This window comes from Pleurodeles waltl, chromosome 2_2, assembly GCF_031143425.1.
Source record: "Pleurodeles waltl isolate 20211129_DDA chromosome 2_2, aPleWal1.hap1.20221129, whole genome shotgun sequence".
NCBI lineage: Eukaryota > Metazoa > Chordata > Amphibia > Caudata > Salamandridae > Pleurodeles > Pleurodeles waltl.
In genome coordinates, this window is record NC_090439.1 from 1,029,930,560 (window position 1) to 1,029,952,241 (window position 21,682).

The 21,682-nt window shown below is 44.4% G+C and overlaps 1 protein-coding gene across 2 annotated transcripts in view; it reads left to right on the plus strand.

Annotated features, from left to right (window-relative positions):
- CCN4 (cellular communication network factor 4) overlaps positions 1-21,108 on the plus strand; it is a 149,226-nt gene extending 128,118 nt beyond the window's left edge. For both annotated transcript variants that reach the window (XM_069220784.1, XM_069220783.1), the window contains exons 3-5: positions 4,240-4,497; positions 16,068-16,261; positions 18,645-21,108. In XM_069220784.1, the coding sequence (XP_069076885.1) occupies positions 4,240-4,497; positions 16,068-16,261; positions 18,645-18,944 (752 nt within the window). In that variant the 3' untranslated portion in view covers positions 18,945-21,108. The remainder of the gene's footprint in view (positions 1-4,239; positions 4,498-16,067; positions 16,262-18,644) is intronic.
- Positions 21,109-21,682: the final 574 nt, after the last annotated feature.

The window sequence follows — 21,682 nt, forward strand, 5'->3', positions numbered from 1 at the left end:
GTGCACTCAGATGGCACTTTAGAGGTGCCCCCTGCAAAATCTGCCAACTCGTAGCATGTGCACTGACTGGTCAAAAACCAGTACAGCCACCTAATACAGAGTTCTGCCCCCCTGAGGTGAGAGTCAGTAATCGTGGGGGCTCAGAACAAAGGCCTGCTCTGCGCAGAGGTGTGACCTCCTCTCCCAAGCAGGATGGACATTCTAGGATGGGGAGCTTAAAATGTCTTGCCGCCTTTGAAATGCAAGCTAGGTCTCTCCAAATGGTGGAGGAGGCTGACCCCCCCAGTTCCAGACTCCACTTTTGGCAGCAGGACTGGCCGGAAAATTAAGGGTGTTGTCACCCTAAGGGTGAGTAGCCCATTCACCGCCACCTGGCACTCCCTATAATGCGCCTGAATTCAGTATTTAGAGAGCATGCCTGAACCCTAGAATCAGATTCCTGCAACCTAGTAAGAACTGGACCTGTCGGCAGCAGAGAAGACTGAAGACACCAAGGGGGTGATTCTGACCGCGGCGGTCGGCGGTCGCCGCCCGGCAAGCGGTTCCCGCCGAAAGACCGCTCCGCGGTCAAAAGACCGCGGCGGTCATTCTGGCTTTCCCGCGGGGCCGGCGGGCGACCGCCAGAAGACCGCCGGCCGGCCCAGCGGGAAAGCCCCGTCAACAAGGAAGCCGGCTCAGAATTGAGCCGGCGGAGTTGAAGGGGTGCGACGGGTGCAGTAGCACCCGTCGCGATTTTCACTGTCTGCACAGCAGACAGTGAAAATCTTTGTGGGGCCCTCTTACGGGGGCCTCTGCAGTGCCCATGCCATTGGCATGGGCACTGCAGGGGCCCCCAGGGGCCCCTCGACACCCCATACCGCCATCCTGTTCCTGGCGGGCGAACCGCCAGGAACAGGATGGCGGTATGGGGTGTCAGAATCCCCATGGCGGCGCAGCAAGCTGCGCCGCCATGGCGGATTCCCATGGGCAGCGGAAAGTCGGCGGTACACCGCCGGCTTTCCGCTTCTGACCGCAGCTGTCCCGCCGCGGTCAGAATGCCCGGCGGAGCACCGCCAGCCTGTTGGCGGTGCTACCGCCAACCTGCGCCCTGGCGGTATTTACCGCCAGGGTCAGAATGACCCCCCAACTGTCTTGGCCCATAACCTACCGGTCTGTCTGCAGCCATCAAAGAAACCTGCCTCCAGAAGAAGACCATCCACCAGTCCAGTGACCTCCAAAGCCTTGAGAGGACTGCTTGCCTTTGAAAAAGACGAAGAACTCCCAAGGACAGCGGACCTGTCCAGAAGAAACCATCTTCAAAGAAAAGGAAGTCTGCCTATGGAACCGCAAAACCCAACAGCAGAAGTAACCACTGCACCTGACGCCCCTGGTCTGAGTCCAAGTAGCCCACCCATCCAGTGAAGGTTCCCCAGTGCTTCTGACCAAGAGGCCATTGGGGGCTGACCCCTGCCGAACTCTCCAGTAATGCCTGAAGTCTAAATCTGATGACTCACCCTGATCGCGACCTCCCTGGTAAGCTGATTCTGACTCCTTAAGACACCCCTGCACTTGGACCACCTGGGCCTTGTGGAGATGAACCAGTGGTTTCCCTGTGACCCCTGGCATCTCACCTTACCTGGGCAGCTCTGGGTTGACCTCTCCTGGCCTCCTGGCCTAAGCCTGTTGCCCTTTTCTGAAAGTGATCTCCATCACTGAATAACACTGGGTGCCTGATGCTGTGTTAGCACTCTGAACCTGTCTGCCCCTGTGCCGCTGAGGGTGTAAGTTTGGTGCTGCCTTGTGGCCCTCCCTTTGTATTTACCTCACCACCAGGAACTTGACCCCTGACTCACCTGTAAACAGCGCTGCAGCAGATACCCACGTCTCCATTGGATAGCACTGGGTGCCAGATGCTGTGTTGGCACTCTGCAGCTGGCTGCCCTTGTGCCGCGGGGGGTGTATGTTTGGTGCTGCCTTGTGGCCCCCCTGGTGCTCACCTCAACCTCCAGAAACCAACATCTGCCACTGCTTGTACTTGTCTTAGAGCAGAATGTCTTCACCCCCGTCTCTATTGACTAACATTGGGCACCAACTGAGACCTTTGAACCCAGCCGCCCCCACGCCGATGTGGGTGCACCTTTGGTACCACCTGAACCTTGCCCGGTAAAAGCCTAAATCCCTGAAGACTGGGACTGTAAGTCCTGTACTTTCCTGCGCAACTGCGTCATTGTTTACCCCTTATAGTGTAACATTGAAGAACTCAGGAATTCGCACTGTGTTGATTTGTGAAACAGGAAAGTATTTTTGGTTCAAAGCAACTGTTATTTTTTCAAATTGATCTCAGATTAATTCTGTGTGTCTCATTTATTGCCTCTGAGAATACATCAAATGCTTATCTCGACTCCTTGATAAGCCTAACTCCTTGCGCACACTAACACAAAAAGAGCACTAGACCTATCTATTCTGCCCCTGCAAACCTTTGGGGACCTATTAGACTCTCTGCACAGTGTACTTAACTTTAGTACATTATTTAGAGAGTCAGCTTCCTACGGCATTACTGTTTTCTTAGCAGAATAGTGGATTAAGGGCCACATGTACAAAGCATTTTTCTAGTCGCAAACAGGCTGATTCGCAGAAATGCCCGTTTGCGACTAGAAAAATGCTTTTTGGGATGTACAAGGTCCAAACTGCGATTCAGTAACTTGTTACCCAATAGTAAATTGGGTTTTATGATTCGGTATTAGGAAAGGGCATGTTCAGGGCGTCCCTTCCTAATACTGAAACTAAATGGTATATATGATTATTTTGTGACCGTGAATGCGGTCGCAAAACAATCGCAGTTAGCACAAATTTCAAATTGGTGCTAACCCATTCGCAAAGGGGAAGGGGTCCCAAAGGGTGCCCTTCCCCTTTGTGAATGTATGTGAAACAGTGGAGTGATGGGTAGCAACAGTCATGCCCTGGTTTTACAGGAAGCCGATTTGAAAAACAGACAGGCTAAGTCAGATCGTGAAGCAAGTGGCTTGGAAAGTGTCTGTGTCACACCCAAACAGTGCTCCAAAAAGAAAACAAACTATGATATGCTGACATTAAAATCACTGCAATGTACATATCACTGCATCGATCTCTAACTTTTGATGAATGCCAATAAATCAACAATAAAGCAAGAGACATTGTGCTGCCACGGATCCTTAGCAAGAATGCAAGCAGTCTTTGCAGGAGCACAAGTTGATGATGGTATGACTCACATAACTCACACAGAAGATAAGGTTTTCCTCTAGAATGTAAAAGTCTGAAATATGCTTGTTTTCAACCTAGGAATGAAAGACACAAAGTTGCCTGGGCAACAGTATTTGAACCAACTCAAAGGCTTTCATTGTATCAACATACACCGGAGAGATAAAAAAACTAGGCAGGTGAAGGGATTCAAATCAAAAGCATTCATTGTAGCACTTGGAAACGTGCATGCTACACTCTCTTGCAGCCTTGGTGCATTGCACAGGCCACCTCCATCACCCACACATTGCTGCACACAGAGAAAGAAATCTGGAAGGAATACTGGTGTGCACCTCAACCTGCGCGTGATACATCCTTGGTGATGGTCACTGTGGGGCTTGGTTGCTTGAAGTTCTTGTTCTTGTCATCTTCTCTTCTGTCCATCACTGTAACTCCTTCTGCACTTTGCTCATGACAACCACTAAATATTCCCAATGCTTAACATAAATAAAAGAACTCCTGAGAATCAACTAATCAGGATTAGGGCCCACGTTTTCTATTAAGAAAATCATTGGCAACAGAACTGTGAGCTGGCCAAAGTTCAGTTTAGAGACTAAAGTCAGTTCAAGATTCCGCTACACAACCAAGACATGAATAAATATAACTCATGCTTAACATAAATAAAAGAACTCCTGAGAATCAACTAATCAGGATTAGGGCCCACGTTTTCTATTAAGAAAATCATTGGCAACAGAACTGTGAGCTGGCCAAAGTTCAGTTTAGAGACTAAAGTCAGTTCAAGATTCCGCTACACAACCAAGACATGAATAAATATAACTCATGATCTGCACTACCAAACCAACTGGTCTGCATAAATAAACCACACTAAAACATAATCAAGTCCAACAATAAACCACACTAAAATATAACCGTGCCCAACAACCTTTTGAAAACCCTAGCAATCCAACCCCCCAAAAAATCAAAGTATATATCCAATTTTTGTTTCTTACAGTATTCCAATGTAATTTTTTTTTTTTTTTACAGAAATGACAGGTGTAGGCTGTCTTCTCAATGGAATTAGATATGTGAACGGGCAGACGTTTCAGCCAAATTGCAAGTATAACTGCACATGCCTGAATGGAGCAATAGGTTGCATCCCTGTGTGCACCAACTCCAGACCACCACTTGTCTGGTGTCAAAATCCCAAACTAATCAAAATGGCGGGGCAGTGCTGTGAGCAGTGGATATGTGATGATCCGAGGCGGATCCGGAAGACATTGCCCAGGCATGTTGCCTCTTCAGGTACGTCAACAGCATGGGTGTAGATATATGATAATTACTTTTCTCTGTGATAGCAAATTTCTCTGTGATAGCATATTTATTTTGGAGTATATGTACTGCTACTTTTAATAAAAATAATTTGGGTTACTGGTAGAGAGGGGTGAACCCCTACTCAAGCAGAAACTGCAATCCCTGTCAGGCTGAAACACAAGCAAACCTCAAATTAACATGTGCTTAACTCTCTTGTAGCTTGGCAAAAAGCAGTCAGGCTTAACTTAGAGGCAATGTGTAAAGTATTATGTAGTTCTTCAAACAGTAATAAAGTTGAAACACAGCACAAGAAAAATCACACACCAATTTAGAAAAGCAGAATAAAATGTAAGAAATAATTTGAGACAAAAACTACAAGAATCCAACCAGTAGAACCGGACATATGCAATTAAATATTTTAAATGAAAATACTGCCAAGAAGCACAAAGCATCAGCTGTGGTTATCTGGTCGTGCTGGAATGGAACAAAGTAACAGGTTCAGGCTGACAGTTGGGGAAGGAAGTAGGGACCAAGGTACACTTGCTGAACAAAGTACCTTAAATCCTGGTGGCAGAGTGTTGTGAGAGCCCAAATTAAGGATGTGTCACACAGTGGAGGTCCAAAGGAACTGTGAGGCTACAATGCGGAGTACTGCATCATCATTGAGGATGGCGTCGATGAGGGGCTCAGGATGCAAAGTCCTGCGTCAAAGATACATTACACACTAATGGTTCCGAATAAGTTGTGAGTCTACAATGCGAAGACCTGCATTGTCGTTGAGGATGCTGTTGATGATAGCCATGCAATGAGAACGCCTGCGTTGAGGCTATGTGGCACAGTGGCAGTCCTGATGAGGCTGCGAGCTGTTATGTAAAATTTAGCATTAGGGATCATCACGTTGAATCAGTTTCCCAACCACAGTTAGGCTGGCAGAGCATGTTCAGGTGCACTTCCAAGGATCTAGGGCTGGGGTGGCACAACTTGCGGGGTAGGACTCACAGCAGACAGAGTCCTGGTCCTAGGTTCAAGGTGGTTAAAGCCTTTTCTGTGCATGATGCTCTGGTCAGGAGGCCAGCCAACTAGGTCTTCTGGTCACTGTGGTGGCCCTGGGTTTAAGATGCAGGTTCCGTGCTTCAACTCAGGAAGCAGGGCAACAGAGTAGCAGTCCTTCTTGAACAGCATAGCCGCCCTTCTGTGTCTTCCACAGGTCCAGAGATGTACTGAAGAGTTGGTTCTGAGGGTCCATCATTAAGAAGTGGTGCCCACTTTGAAGTAGGTGAAGGTTCAGGGCTTTCCCACCCCCAGAAGTGCTCGGAATTTCCTGCCTCCCCACCCTTTCTCCAGCTTGTCAGCGAATACAGAAAACTACCTTCAGATCCTTTGTGAGTGTGCTCTGGCATAAACTTTGTGATGTACAATTGTGGTAGGCAACAGCTCCACCCCCTCATCTATTGAAAGATGTTTCATCCTGCCAACACCTTTCCCCTTTGTCTCACTCTCTGGGAGCAACACACAAAGACCAACTGCCAGCTACACCTAGTCATGTGACCCCGGGTGCAGGCACCAAATGGTTAGGACTTGAAAATGACAACTTTCTAAAAATATTTAGACATCAAACGTGCCATTCCTTCTTGCTCCCAATTAATAACTAGCACTTAGTTATCCTATGGGAGAGGTATTCTTTACAGTAGTGAAAAACGATCTTAACAGTTTTTCACTACCGGGACATGTAACAGTTAAAGATAAATTACCCTAAGGGTGACATATCTATTCAAAAGGAAGGTTTAGGCCTGGCAAAAGGTTTGTATTGCCAGGTTGAAATGGCAGTTTAAAATGCACACACGGGCTACAATGGCAGGCCTGGGCTTCTTAGGTGAGCTGCACAATCAGTGCTGCAGGCCCACTAGTAGCATTTAATTTACAGTTCCTATGTACATGTAGTATCACTTTACTAGAGACAACCAAATAAATTAACTGCCAATTAGGTGTAGCCAATTTCACCATGTTTAGAGGAGAGAGCACCAGCACTTTTGCACTGGTTCACAGTGGTAAAGTGTGCAGCGTCCGAAAGCCAGCAGAAAAAAAGTCAGCAAAAACAGAAGGATGGAAGTCTAAAGGTTGGGGGAAAACCACCCGAGGATGCCAGATCCAACAGAAGATGTCATAAAATGCCATTTGTATCCTGCATCTAAAGACAGATTGAAGGAATTAAGAATTCACTGAAGCTCTTGCAATAAAACTAACACAAATGTGATGAACAAAATGTGTCTTAACTCCCTGGTGGTTATTATTAAAACAGTAACACTTGGAAACTGTATGTAATACTAGATTTGATGAGGTGTCTTTGAAGAAAGTGTATGTAGAAGAATTTAAGGGCAGCATGCCATCGGTGCACAACATCTCAAAGGTGATGCCTTTTCTTTTAGTCTCAGGACAGTGCAAGATTACTGAGCATGGATGAAAGATTTCCTAGCTAATTTAACGGAAAACTTCAGTTTTATTAAGGACACAGAGATGAGGATTAGGCTGAACTTTATTCACTTTATGTGAAAAGCAGTCATTAAACTAATCATTGTATCAACATCAAATTACATTTCCCAAGCAGCACTGGGAAATTAAAAACAGTACATCAAATCCGAACACAGCAACTCCTTTGAAGACTCCTCGTCAACTCTCTATCTCCTTCTTTCTTCCTGCGACCCACAAGTCAATCCTGTTTAGCAGAATCTGTCCCTGAAAGAAAAAGGAAGTATATGAGACTCTATCCCAGTAAAATATCAATTAAAAGTCAACATTTTACATATGGATACCCTGAACTGCCATAAAAGATCATCAGAAAACAAAACAAGTTGATGGTTACATGCAACAAAATTAACAAAATCCATGAATGCTCATTATGCACCTCTCATACCGGGGTGGGTATAAAGGATGTAATGCTGAAGAGTGGGACCGATCCTCGCTTCTGTGTCCAGAATAGCATTGAAACTTTCTGTTACGTTAGCTAGAACATTTTTCATTCTATGTCAGGACTGGAGGTGAGGATTAGGCTAGTTTAAAGCTTCCCCACCCCCAATGATACCAGATTTTGTACAGGTTTAAAATAAAATCTCTTAAATGTCGAATCTGGGGACCAGTTGGCTGCATTAAGACCGTCCTCTAAGCGAGCTCCCAATAGAAAACTTTGGAGGCCCTAGCTCCTCTCATGGAATGAGCCCAAAAGCAAGAACCATCAATACTCATTTCATGCATGACCCATCTGGCAATGATAGGGGAGGAGACAGCTTTATGAGGTTTGGTGATCAGGAGAGTAAAGAGCCAGGTGGAGCGGCCACCCTTGATGCACGCTCACACAGATTTCTGTGGGTACAGTCCTTAAGCAGAGGGTACAGAGGCCCTGGAGAATAGTAAGGGATAGGAGGTGGATGCCACATACAGTGGAGGACCAGAGGGCCTTAGGTTACCTACTCAGACAGGGGGGGACCCCAAGACTGGCACCAGTAAGTTCACTTCTGGCCTGGAGGTGCCGTCAGCGCTGTCATAGTGACAGGAGACAGGAGCCCTACACTAGGTTGACTCCTACAAGACACAGACAAAGCATGCCACCATTGAGGGGGACTGTGTGTTCAACCTAGATGTCGTGGACTGCAGACACCTGTTCAGTCTTAGGGTACAGTGCTTGAGCTGATGAACCTTGCCTGAGATCGTGGAAATAAAAGTGGAAGCAAGGTGGCAGCAACCCGATGTTGTAGTCCCCCCCTCAGAGAACCCAAAGAGGCCCTAATGGCCGCAGGAAGAAGAGAGCGATTTCTTACCAGCTCATCTGCTGGAAGGAAGGTGTGCCACAGCCACAGGACAGAAGTATCCACCTCTCAGTGAATAGCCAGTGGTTAGTCTCCTGACACTGACAGGTGTCAGTGGTTTCTGTTGGTTGTAACTTTTGGGCTGCCCAGAGTTGAGGACAGAAGTCTGACCTAGGGGTTAAAAGGGGTCACATAACCTTGTTGGCCATGGTGGTGCTGTCTTCCTAGTGGGATGCATCTGTAAGCAAACAAGACAGAAAAAGATCTCCCTTTTAAATATTAATAAGTCAGACCTATGTAAGGTGGCATCTTAAGGCTAATTTGCCTGCCCTGTACTTAGCCTTTTAATGAGGTGTGAAATTCCTCCATGGAGCCATATAATAGACCACTTTGACAGGTGGACTCCACTGGGCAGGTATGACTCCACTGAGCTCAGCTTGACTTATAGCGTAGGAGGCTGCTGCCCCTCCTGTTGGAAAATCACAACACTGTTAAATCCTGCCTGAAAGGCCCATCTGAGGCATATGTGAAATAAATGAGCCCTTGAAAGGGGCCAGGTCATAATTCTTGAGTATCTGCTGTCTGGTTGCTAAACGATCCTGCTTTTTTTTCCCTCACTTTTTTATGGATCCTGTGCCTAGTTCAAAACTGTTTTTTAGGGTTATATGCGGGAAGACACTAGAAATTTCCATGCTATACCCACCATCACACCCCCAGGTCTCAGAGCCCAAGTTTAGTGTGGCAGAAGAATTACCATGACACATTGTTTTTCGGTCAATTTGCAGTAAGGCAAACAGGGACTACTGCAATATTAGGTAGCTAGTGCCATTCATAACTATGGCACTCCAAGTCATCCTCCTCAGAACACTTTCTGGGCCTCTAGAAGATAAGAAGAGGACAAGAACTGCTGTCTGTGACCTGAGGGGATCCCCAACGGACTGCACCTGCTGCTGCTTGTACCCAGTGGGCTGCAAACATCAATTGGCTGAATCCTCTGTGGCTAAAAGGACACAACAAGCTGCATGAGTCAATTTGCCTGGAGTGTCCAACTGACCAGAAGCAACTGGACCTGGAATAGACCGTGCTGGTGGCCTCTGATGGAGTGAGTTTTTACCCCTAAGTGCTGCCCTCCTGAGGTCCTTGGGGCCTTTTAGGTGACCAAGAGGAGCTGATCCAGAAACCTGAGGATAGAAGGTAAAATCTTTAAGTGGGATGAACGTGGTTGATGTATGTAGCCCATGCTCCATCGCGGTCAGCCTGAAATTGTGCCTTGGTAGATCATTGAGTATTATTGACACTTCAAGCATTTTGGCGCTATTCTCACTTAAGCTTTTAAAAACTCATCTTCGGTTCCCATTAATGGATTTTTATTATTTTGTTTCTTACATTTGCTATTTTTCTAATTTGGTTTGGTATTTATATTGCTCATTGTTTTCACATTATTACTATTTTGCATAAATACTTTACACATTGCCATAAGTAAAGCCTGTCTTCTTTATATGTATGTGTCTGTCTGATTTATAGGTATGTGTGCTATAACTATCAGGGGTTGAACTCAGGTTAATTTAGTGACTTTGGTGGTTGACAAGAGTGACAAGAAGTGATATTATTCTCTGAGATGGGGAGTCACACACCTCAAATAATATCACACTTTCTTTGATTGGATCCAAAATGTCTACCAATATTTCAGCTAATACAAGAGAAAACAAATATTTTCACTTTCTGATACAACTTTCAGGTACTAGTATTTGTTGGTGTGCTGCTGTATTTTGATGAATGAATATTTGCTAGAGTACAACTCTGCATACTTGATCAGTTTACCAATCAATAGCTGCTTCCAATAGAGATCAACCCCTACAATCAGCAAAGAGTAAAACTAATGTACACAAAAGTGAACATAGTTAGAGGACAGGGAATTATTCAGCAGCATTTTTTTAAATTGATTAAAAATGTTGACCCAACTTGCAACATGCGGTGCAAATCTCAATTAATATCCATATTACCAAACGTTAAAACGTTTAACAACAAACAGTTATCAAGTGATTATTATTCTTATCCATAGAATGGAGAATGTGCACATCATAAATGGATTATCAAATTACGAGAAACTACATTGGAAATGTGATTACATAACTTTAGGATGATTAAAATATTGCCAGAACCCCTTTCAGAGGGCCACTGGGTACACTGGGTTATTCCCCATTCACTGGTGGCCGCGTCCAGGGAATGCTTACTAATAGGCTGCACTCAAGAGTTCCCCTTTTGACTGTATGAATTAGTCAGAATTGTCTATGGTGCCATAGCACTGTTAGCAGGAAGCCTCCTGGAACCACACAGGCCCAGTTTCACTCTTACCCGCTTCGGCAGTATGGAAACGTTCAGCGATGTAGCAAGTTTCCTCTCCGTGGGCACTTATAAGTCTGGATCCTGTTTGGGGAAATCTAGCTGCCCACAGCACATGTTGCAGCACTCAGCAGGCGTAGGCTCTCCCCATCAGGCTGCACTGCCGGGGTGCATGAGTGATTGGAGCTACTCCTGCTCCTCGAAGATGAGGTACGTCACTCTTCCCCTAATGATCTGGGTTGAGGAATGGGTTGTGGGACAATTGTCTGGCTCCTGACTGGAGCCCAGCAAGTGTGTGACACATTAGACAGCATATTCTTCCCAGTCCTGGGTGTGCGGTCTTGACCCACTGATCATGGTCTCACTCTTCCATCCAGGTAGCAACACAGACTCTTTCCAAATGTGAATACCAGCAGACCGTCCTGGTATACAGAGTTGTCGCAATACTCTCCGCTGAAGCTCAGACTACTCTGTTACACATACCTTCACCATGGCAGCCTTTCCTGCATATGGCATTGCGATTAAAATGGTAATGAGTCTTGATGCTTCACTCAACAAATAGTTCAACGATGGTCCCCTCTGGCAAACAGGGTCACTACAAAGAGGTGGTGCGGTTCTAGCACTTTCCACACATCACTTGCTACATGGTTATGGGCACGGCGGTGCTCTTCTGGCATAGAGGATTGCTGGTTGGCTTCTGCAGATGCACAGCGTCCCAATCTTTGCACAGCTGATCCCTCACCATCTGCTCAGGGAGTCTTTTGATTAGGGCTACCCACTAGACCTCGCTCCCTTCAACGCTTGTCTCTTCCTCACATGGCACACTGGTCTTCACAAGTAGGCAGACGCAAGTTCTCCAGACTCCAGGACAGGTTGGATCTTGGATTTCTGGGTGATGTCCTCTGACCCAGCAGGGAGACTAGAAGGCCTTTGCCCCAGTCCTGGTCACAGTCAGAAGTCTGACAGAGCTTCCCTTTTCACATAGCCTATCTGGCTGCTTGGCAGATGACAAGGTTTGGGGTCGCAACCATCTCTTTCTTAAAGTCCATATCCAGATATCAAAATGTGATTTAAGGTCTGAGTTGTTAAAGGTTTAGATTGGTGGTTCTCCTTTTTTGAATGTACACTTCTCTTTTTCTTCATTCCCCTTGAAAGGCTGTTTTTCATAGCAGGCAAAACTCTAAAGCTGACTGACCCACAACACAATTCATGGGAGTGACCTGAGTTCACATCTGGATATCAGCCACAATAACATGTGCATCAATAGGTTAATCCCGAGCTCTCAGCCCTACTCTTTATGATTCCCTTATCAACTCCATCTCCTTCCTGAGATGTGTCCAGGTCTTATCCTAGTGGTCTATCACTGAATCAAAGAGCAACCTTTTGAAGTGCAAAAGGGGAGTCTCTTCCTCCTTTCCTCCAGTCTTTGTTCCACTCAGCACACAGGAAGAGGCACCCCAAGTAAATATTCTAATGCAGGTTCTTTCAGTTTATAAGATAAATATTAACAATCTTGCATACTGATAATAGATTGATAATAGAACTGATTAAAAGTTTAATTTATTAGTTGTCAAATATTATCCAATATACAACACACAGAAAGAAATTAAGGTGGTATCATTAAACATTTAAATCGCCTCAATTACAAAACGATTAATTGTAATTAAAGCAAAAACTTACTTGGGGTGCCTCTTTCTTTTGTTTCTTAATTTAAACTGTACTGTAGCTTTCCTTTATTGTACCAGGGTGTGCTATTTGCAAACACACAGATTGCCAGCACACACACTCACTATGTGCACGCTGCACAACACTTCACCTTCATGTATTGTATTTCATGCATGCTCACATACACCCAGCACATGCTTTCATTGTGCATGCAGTGCACAGCACTACATCACTCATGTGATGTATGCCTTTCAGGCATGCATACACCCAGTACATGCTTAACCACACATATACTGCATGGTACTGCTCAATCCCTGTACTGTATCCTTCCCATGCACACATACATCCAGGGCAGTCATTACTTCTGCCCTGGGCTGCACTCCACATTTACCTGCTGTAGGTCAAGGTTGAGTAAAGCACACAACAGGGGAACATTTAAAAAGGTGAGTGAGTAGGCTTCACTCCAGCAGCATGGGGTAAAAAGGACCTGTTCACTACTACTGATCACTACACAGTAAGCTGCCACCACGGCACTGATGCTGCTTAACTACTGATAAAGGCAGTAGCCTTCCACCACTATGAGGGTAGCGATTTGGGCGCTTGTCTAGCTCTAACAAGACAGCAATCTAGGAAACAGGCCAGTGTCATGGTGCACACGCATGATCTGTGTTTGCCTATGATAGAAAATCAGCATTAGTGATCCAAACAACAGTACATTTGGGCACTCAGGGCAGGGGTACACACCTTTAACCATGCAGGGTTGTATGCGAACCACGCATGCCTGAACAACGATTTTTTGTTCTAAAAGCATGCCTAGTAAAGGCATGTGTGGATTGGCATGTGTGGTTCTGGCATGCCACCCCCCACCAGCCCTAAAAACATAACTACCTGACACCCACTCTAAAAACACAACTACACCGACCCCGCCACCAACCCTAAAAACACAAGTACCCGACCCCCCACAACCCTCCCTAAAAACACAACTACCCCAACTCCCCTACCTGCCCTAAAATCATAACTACCCTGACCCCACCTCCTGCCCTAAAAACACAACTACCCGACCCCCCAACCCCGCCCCTTAAAAAAAAGGCACCACCCACCCTACAAAAATAACTACCCAACCCCCACCTGCCCTAAAAACAGTACTACCCGTCCTAAAAACATAACTACACCGACCCCCCCGCCCACCCGAAAAAACATAACTACCCTGACCTCCCACCACCCGCCCTAAAAAAATAACTGCCTGACCCCCCATGCCAGCCCCTTAAAAAAAAAAAAAAGCACTACCCGCCCTAAAAACACAACTACCGACCCCGCCATAAAAAACTACTCTGCCCTAAAAATACTACTGCCCCGACCCCCCACTTCTAAAAATATAACTACCCCAACCCCCCTGCTCTAAAAACATAACTGACTCCTTGCCCCAAAAAACACAACTACCCTGACCCCTCACCACCTGCCCTAAAAACACAACTAGCCTGACCCCCCACTCACCCTTAAAACACAAGTACCCCAACCCCCACCACCTGCTCTAAAACCATTACTACCCCGACCCCCCACCTGCCCTAAAAACATACCTACCCTGCCCCCACCTGCCCTAAAAACACAAGTTCCGGACCCCCCACCACCCACCCTAAAAAGACTACTACCCCAACCTTTCCACCCGCCCTAAAACATAACTATACCAACCCCCTTAACCCCACCAAAAAAATAACTACCAAGACCCCCCTAAAAACATTACTACGCCGATCCACCACCACCCGCCCTAAAGACATAACTACCCGGACCCGTCACCTGCCCTAAAAACATAACTACTCCAACTCTCCACCACCCACCCTAAAAACATAACTTCGCAGACCACCCCATCCGCCTCTTTAAAAAAAATGGCCCAAATCCCCCAACCCTGCCTCAGTCCCACTTATCTGACCGCGTCCCCTCCTGACACACTCCCTTTTTCTCTGCCTACGTCCTCTCCCGACACACTTTCCCTTTTTCTCTGCCTTAACCACGCATGTGCATTGGTTGGCACATGTGTGGTTAAGGCAGAGTAAAAGCCCTGTGTTATTCCGCCATGCAGAGGCTTTTCTGTACCAAAACCTATGAATTAAATGAAACATGAACATTAGGGACGATTGGGAAAAAAAAAAACATGAAGCACTCATTTCTTTGAGAAAGACTGATTCCGGAATCTCAAATCACAAATCAGTGATGCAAATGAGACATGGAATTCACAAACATGAAACTAGAAAGTTAATTGATGTAGGCATAGTTTGTCAAGTTGATTAATGCAGATAACGCAGTGTGCAGTGTACAAGTAATTGAAAATGAAGTCATTACCCACTGAAAAACATAGCTATATAGATGCAAATATCCAATCTCAAAACTTTTAAACTTTCAATCCTACTATGAGCACATAGCAAATTATTTTCACAAATAAACTCTAACCTGTTCACAGCATTCTTTTCTTAATTATATGACAGATCAGATAATGTAACTATACAATAACAAAATCGCAATCAATGCATGGGAATCATATAGTAACATTCAATAAACAAAGATCAGTAACAGTAGTAAATGATGACACGCTCAATTTATGTAGTTAGAAGTAGCTCTTTAATGAGGCAGGAAAATGATTATGCTCGAAGAAAGTGATTTTCAATATTTCGTTGGCAAGCAACACTCTCCTAAAATATGTCACAGCTCATGAACTACTGGTAGCATAAAGTTATGACAGCAGTATCTAAGACATGTGGAAACATAGAACAACTCTCATTCAAATTCATGCCCTAAGAGAAGTCACAAAATCCATTTAAACGTCCCTTTTCCTAGTTGTGGAATTCTAGCACCCCCAAGTGGATGTGTGCTAATGCGTCAAATGCTAAGGAGATATAAAGATAATTTATTTTGTCATGAGAAGCATTGACGTGTCCGGAGAAAGCAGAAATATATTTCCAATTTTTTTGATGCATATTTTCTTGGAGGCACAGACATCTTCAATTCTTCCAGTGGCAACTAAAGAACAGGTGTTATGTGAAAAGACAAAAGACAAAGTGAAAAGACAAAATCGTAACAAATGTGCTATGAATGCTTGTTGAGAATTTAGACAATATGAACAAATTGATTCAGGATCAGCAGGAATAACAATTGCACAAATGGACATTTTGAAAAAGGCCACCGCTCACGTTTGCGATACAAAAGCCACATTTGTGACGTTCACTTCTTGCAGGATAACTGAATATCTGTGTGCTGTGCGGCACTTTAAATGTTATGCTCAGGATTTTATCAATGTAGTGGGGTCTATCCATTCGTATCTTCCTTTGGGTAGGTAAGTGAGTGATTGAGTAAGATTGTTCTTACAGTAGAGAACTGTTTGCGAATTACTTGAGCTCCATGGCTAAAGACTGTAGCCCAGTAGACAGCCAGAATTAAAATCATAGGGCCTGATCACAACTTTGGAGGAAGGAGTTAATCCGTCCCAAATGTGACGGATACACCACCAGCCGTATTACGAGTCCATTATATCCTATGGAACTCGTAATACGGCTGGTGGTATATCCTTCATATTTGGGACGGATTAACACCCTCCTCCAAAGTTGTAATCAGGCCCATAGTCTTAGAAGGAAACAGTGCTCAAAATATTGTGGTACCTGAAATGATGATTAAGGGATAAAGGATCTTAATGTACCGTATAGTTTCGAAAAATGAATTACAGGTTTTGCTGTACTTGAAATTGACTTTATATATTTACTACAGCATATGTAGAAGACCATGAATCTTGGCACAAGAACTGCATTATTCAAACTACTTCCTGGAGCACCTGCTCAAAAACCTGTGGGATGGGGATATCCACAAGGATCTCCAATGAAAACGAGGAGTGTGAGCTCAGGCGCGAACGTCGACTGTGCAACATGCGACCATGCGAGGTGGACATCACAAAGCACATTAGGGTAGGTTATTCCTTCAAATGAAAGAGAGATGCACTGTACAGCATTACAGTAAAGGAGAAATTAGAAAAATGATTGCTATAACCATACATTAACCCTTCACATGACATATTTTTTCATACAGTTGGACTAATGTATTCCGAGCCATGCCTAATGGTGAAATTGAATGAATGAACAAATGAATGAACGAGCGAACAGGGGAAACCATACAATCTATGATGAAATATCAGTCATTTGTGAATTGTCCTCCTCTGTCGTTCAAGCCAGGTAGAGCTGTTATGGTCCCAAGAGTCTCAGGTTCTTGACGTGGGAGGTTGAAGAGCAGCAAGTGTCTCACTCCTGGCGTTGCATTGGGCCAAGTCCCTAAGCTAGTCTCTTTCATTTGGGACAGTCATCCTACCCCAGGCCACGGCTATTCCTCTGGTGGCCATCAGGAAAGGCAGTGCTGCTAATTTACTCTCCCGGCTGGTATCAGTTTACCATAGCCCAGCGACACACCTACAGCCCTCATCTCCACTCTGCTACCTATCATGTCAGAAAAAACCTCAAGTACTTCCCTCCAGTATATCTGTATTTAAGGGCATTTTCAAGCCACTTGAAAAAACCAGCATGCTCAGCATTCCACCTGGGAAAGTGATGTGGTCTAGAGGGTCTACCAAGACTGTTTTTTCTGGTGTAAGGTATGCTCAGATGAATTCATACTGCAAGAGCTTATGTCTGTGGTTCATGGAAACGTTGTGTACAGCAAACCTTCCACTTCCTGTCAGTGATTACTACTTCAATATCCGCCTCCCATGCCCATGTGCCCCCCAGCGTCCTTGAATAAACTGTATCTTATGCGACCAGCTTCTGGGTGAATCTATGCGGCTGCGCGTTTCTGTGTACTTCGATGTTTTTGTGCTGCGGTGTGTACGTCTTGATCAGGTCAATTTCTCCGCCTAAAAACCAAGGCTCTGTCACACCATCATTATGATGGTTCTCTTCCTCGAGCATCTCGTGTATTTTGGTGGAGGGTTTATCAGCTAAGTGTGTACTGCTAATGCTGTTTCTTAAAAGGCACAGAAAGTCCTGCCTGACTAGGGATTAACGGCCAGATGTAGGAAGCCTTTTGCACGTCGCAAACTGCGAAAAACGCAGTTTGCGGCATGCAAAAGGCAGAACGCGATGCTCATCCCCAAATTGCGAGTCGGTACCGACTCGCAATTTGGAGATGCGACTCGCAAATAGGAAGGGGTGTTCCCTTGCCATTTGCTACCGCATCGCCATGCTGAGTTGCTTTGTGACCGCGAATGCGGTCGCAAACCAACTCGCAGTTACCACCAGTGTCACACTGGTGGTAACTCATTCGCAAAAGGGAAGGGGACCCCTTCCCCTTTCTGAATGCCAAAATAAATATTTTTTCAGAGCAGGCAGTGGTCCATAGGACCACTGCCTGCTCTGAAAAAAACAAAAACAAATGGTTTCGGTTTATTGTTCATTTGGCAACTCGTTTACAGCAGGCCTCCATCCCTGTGAGTGCAGGGACTCGCTATGGGGTCGCAAACTGCGACCCACCTTATGAATATTGATGAGGTGGGTCTTTGCGACCCCATAGCAAGTTGCAGAAGGTGTCTGAGACACCTTTCTGCATACAATTTTGGGAGTTGCAAATTGCGAGTCGGTCTGACTCGCAAAATTTGACTTTACTACATCTGGCCCTAAAGGCGGAGCGTGGGCTGTTTGATGTAAGCATGTTTTCTGCAGAGCTTCTTTTTTAATGGATTGATGGTTAGATGTCTACTGAACCCGATGACTTTGTTGCACGAATCTGGTTTTTCATTCTTTTTGATGCCTCAATGCTGAGGGAACCCTGGGGGTCATGCAGGTGAATAAGCCTTGATATTCTTCCATGGGGGGGTGGTCTGCTCAGTGCAGTGTGTGATCTTAGAAAACGTGTACCGGCCACGTGTTCGTACTCACGTGCAGGACGTAGGGGCTGATGTGGCAGCGAGACCCTCATATTAGTGTTTAAGATGGTAAAAGTTTGAGTTACCTTCCTCCACCCTATTGTTACCAGCTTGGGTCAGCATGAAATATCTATCCCAGATACCCACTGCAGGGTAGGCTTACTACGGAAGCCTTGTGTCTGGCCTTGTGAAATCGTGGCTGTGGATATAGAAGTGGTCCAGTACTCTGATAGATGTCAGGTAAGGACAGAATAGGTTTACCACCACTCTTGAGGGTGTAAACATTCTGAGAAGAATATAGGCGCACACTGGGACATCAAAACGAGGCTAGATGTTACTTCTAACCATACAGTATAGAATTTTTAATGATAATGATGGTGTTGGAAGATTGGGGCAAAATGTAACAACATTATTTATTTATTTCTCCCAATCCCTCTTAGCCTGGAAAGAAATGCTTAGCGGTGTACCGAGAGGATAACCCAATGAACTTCACCATATCAGGTTGCGTGAGTAAAAAGATGTATCGCCCCAAGTACTGTGGCGTCTGCGTGGACGAGAGGTGCTGCAATCCATACAAGTCAAAGACTATTGAAGTCAAGTTTGAATGTCCTGATGGAAGCTCCTTCTCTTGGAATGTGATGTGGATCAACGCTTGCTTCTGCAATCTGAGCTGCAAGAAACCCAACGACATCTTTTCTGACCTTGCACACTACCACGATTACTCTGAAATCGCAAACTAATGTACTAAAGCGGTGCTGTGATACTCAAACGACCCAGGCAACCCATTTTTGGACTCTAGAATGCGTCATTTTTAGTTGACAAGCATCGGAAATAGAGTGGCATATTTTACTTCTAAAGTTTGTGAAAGAAGCAACAAGGTTTTTTTGCCATATGATCTCAAAGGAAAAGCAAACTTATATGAGGAGACAGAAGATCTCGCCATCCAGCAAAGCTTCTTACATCGAATGTCTTGCTCATCAAAGCAGCATAATTTCATTGAAGAACATCTAAGCATCTATTACCTGTTCTCTGACAGTTGAGGCACGACAGTCACACAATAATGTGCTTCATCCGATGTGTACTTTTTGTAAATTACTATTTATTGAAATAACTTATTGTGTAACTGACACCATCGCCGACATCAGAAGCACTGAAGACTAGTATATAGACATGTGCAAGTTGGCTGATTAAATGTACTGTGCCATTTTCCTGAAATGTTATTATATGGAGTTAATATATTACATGCACGTTGGTGCAGAAACTACGTTTTTGAATCTTATTAGTGCATAAAAAAACAAAATATTCTGAGTATTACCTGTAATGTTGCTGCTTTGGGTAAGGAGACTCCTTTGATATAGTTTGTTGAACATGAGCCGTTCAGATTCCCTTTATTACTCTTTCAACCAGGCCTCGATCATTTCACAGCATGATGCAACATTTTCATGAGAGTTGTCGTACTAAATCAATAGGAATAATTCAAAAAAGGAAACCAACTCATTTCCAAATTGTGGTGAAACAAAAACGTAAATCACAAATGTACTTGAGATGCTGAGTTACACCTAGAATGCACTCATAGGTCATAAAATGTTGTGTTAGTGCAAATTGCATTTGCCAAGTTGCAAAAATATTAGGGATTAATTGACAGCATTTATGAATGGGTATAATGCACTACTTCACCATTGGCAACTTTGCACACTTAAGCGGTGGATGTGGTCTATTCTCTGGAAGAGCATCACCATTTTAGGAACAGATGAAGCACTATTGCACCCCCCTCCATTCATTTGCTTGTTCCTTCTTTCGGTTGGTGCTAGGTAGTTACATGAGTGTCAGACTTGTTCCTTGGGATCAGACTGTTCAGCGCAGATCAGGGCTAGAGCCCTGTAACATTGCTGCTCTAATGTGTTTATAGGCACTGCTTAAAAAGGGGTAAAAATCACCATTCCCTAATTTTGAAATTCTGGATCAGGATTTTGCTATCCATCCTGCGAAGAGGCTTGACGTCAGCAGTATACTAGCGACCTTACACCTTACAACCTTAAATGTAGACGTTCCTTCCATGAACACAAACTTCTGCATTATGCACACACTGGACAACTCTATGCAGCACAGCACTGGGCATCCATCTCTTTAGAGTATCACAACACGATGTGTAGATTGCAGAATGACATATTTGTTATTCAGCTCAGAAATTCTCAACACCTAAAGCAAAGGCATCACCCGCGATCTTCAGCTTCTTGGAATCACTTTAAAATTGATATTATTCCACATTTAAAGAATGGACAGCATGTATACAATGAGAATTGGATTCACAAAACTTTTACCATGAGCAGTTCTCTCTTAGTCAAAGCTCTTTTGTAACTTATTCATATATTCACACGAATAATACTTGTTCTCATAAAGAAAAAAGAGCTATGTGAATCACACAACTTTGTCTTCCATGAGTAAGTACGCCTTATTCCTGGAAATTGGTCGAGAAGTCGCACCTAAACCTGCAGTAAAAGCAACTTTCAACAGAAAATGCCCTGAGAATAAGTCCATAGTGTACATTATTCTTCTGTGCAGCTCTCCTTATAACCGCAGTCGCCCATATACTATTGCGCATGAGTAACTTATTTTCATTGGCTGATGACAAGACAGTTCACCCATTGGTAGCCCATTTTGTGTGGTTTGGTGTTTGACACAACACAGAGAAATGCATTTTTTTATGTAATCTCAATTTGCACTTTTTTATTGTATGCTTCCGCCACCTCGCTGATTATAACACGGTCGTTCTGCTTCTTCTGCACTGAGACTTTGCCCCCAGTTCAAGGAGTGCAAAATTAACTTTACTTCGTTTCCTTATGCACACTGTTTAGAAATTGAACTTTTTATTTTATAGAACGTTTATAAATCATTCACAAAGCATTTTAATTTTCTGTGTATGATTTAATTGTCAAAAATCGTGAATTTGCACGCTCTCCAATTATCTTTACAGCCTATAATTAACGAATTGAGTGAAGACAGCGGAAGTAGGTTTTGGTATGCAAATTTCCACAGAGTAACACTCGGTCTTATCTGGACTAATGTCAAACATATACTTACGTTCCGCTTTGTCATCCAAAAAAGGGCATTCAGTAATCACAGACACACGTGCCCTGTTTAGGGCCTTGGAATAAACACATTTCAAAGATGGCTATTGCTGAAAAGGTTTGAAGCTATTCTAGAAAACCAAGATCTGAAAAAAATGACATGAAATTTAGGCCCATATTTATACTTTTTTAGCGCCGCAATTGCGTCGTTTTTTGACGCAATATCGGCGCAAATTTACAAAATGCAATTGTACTTTGTAAGTTATTTTATAAGTTTGCGCAGATTTTGCGTCAAAAAACGATGCAAATACGGCACTAAAAAAGTATAAATATGGGCCTTAATGTTTGCTCGAACAGCAACATTGTCAATGACTGCACACCCCCTAAGGTTCCCCCAAAATATAGGTGCA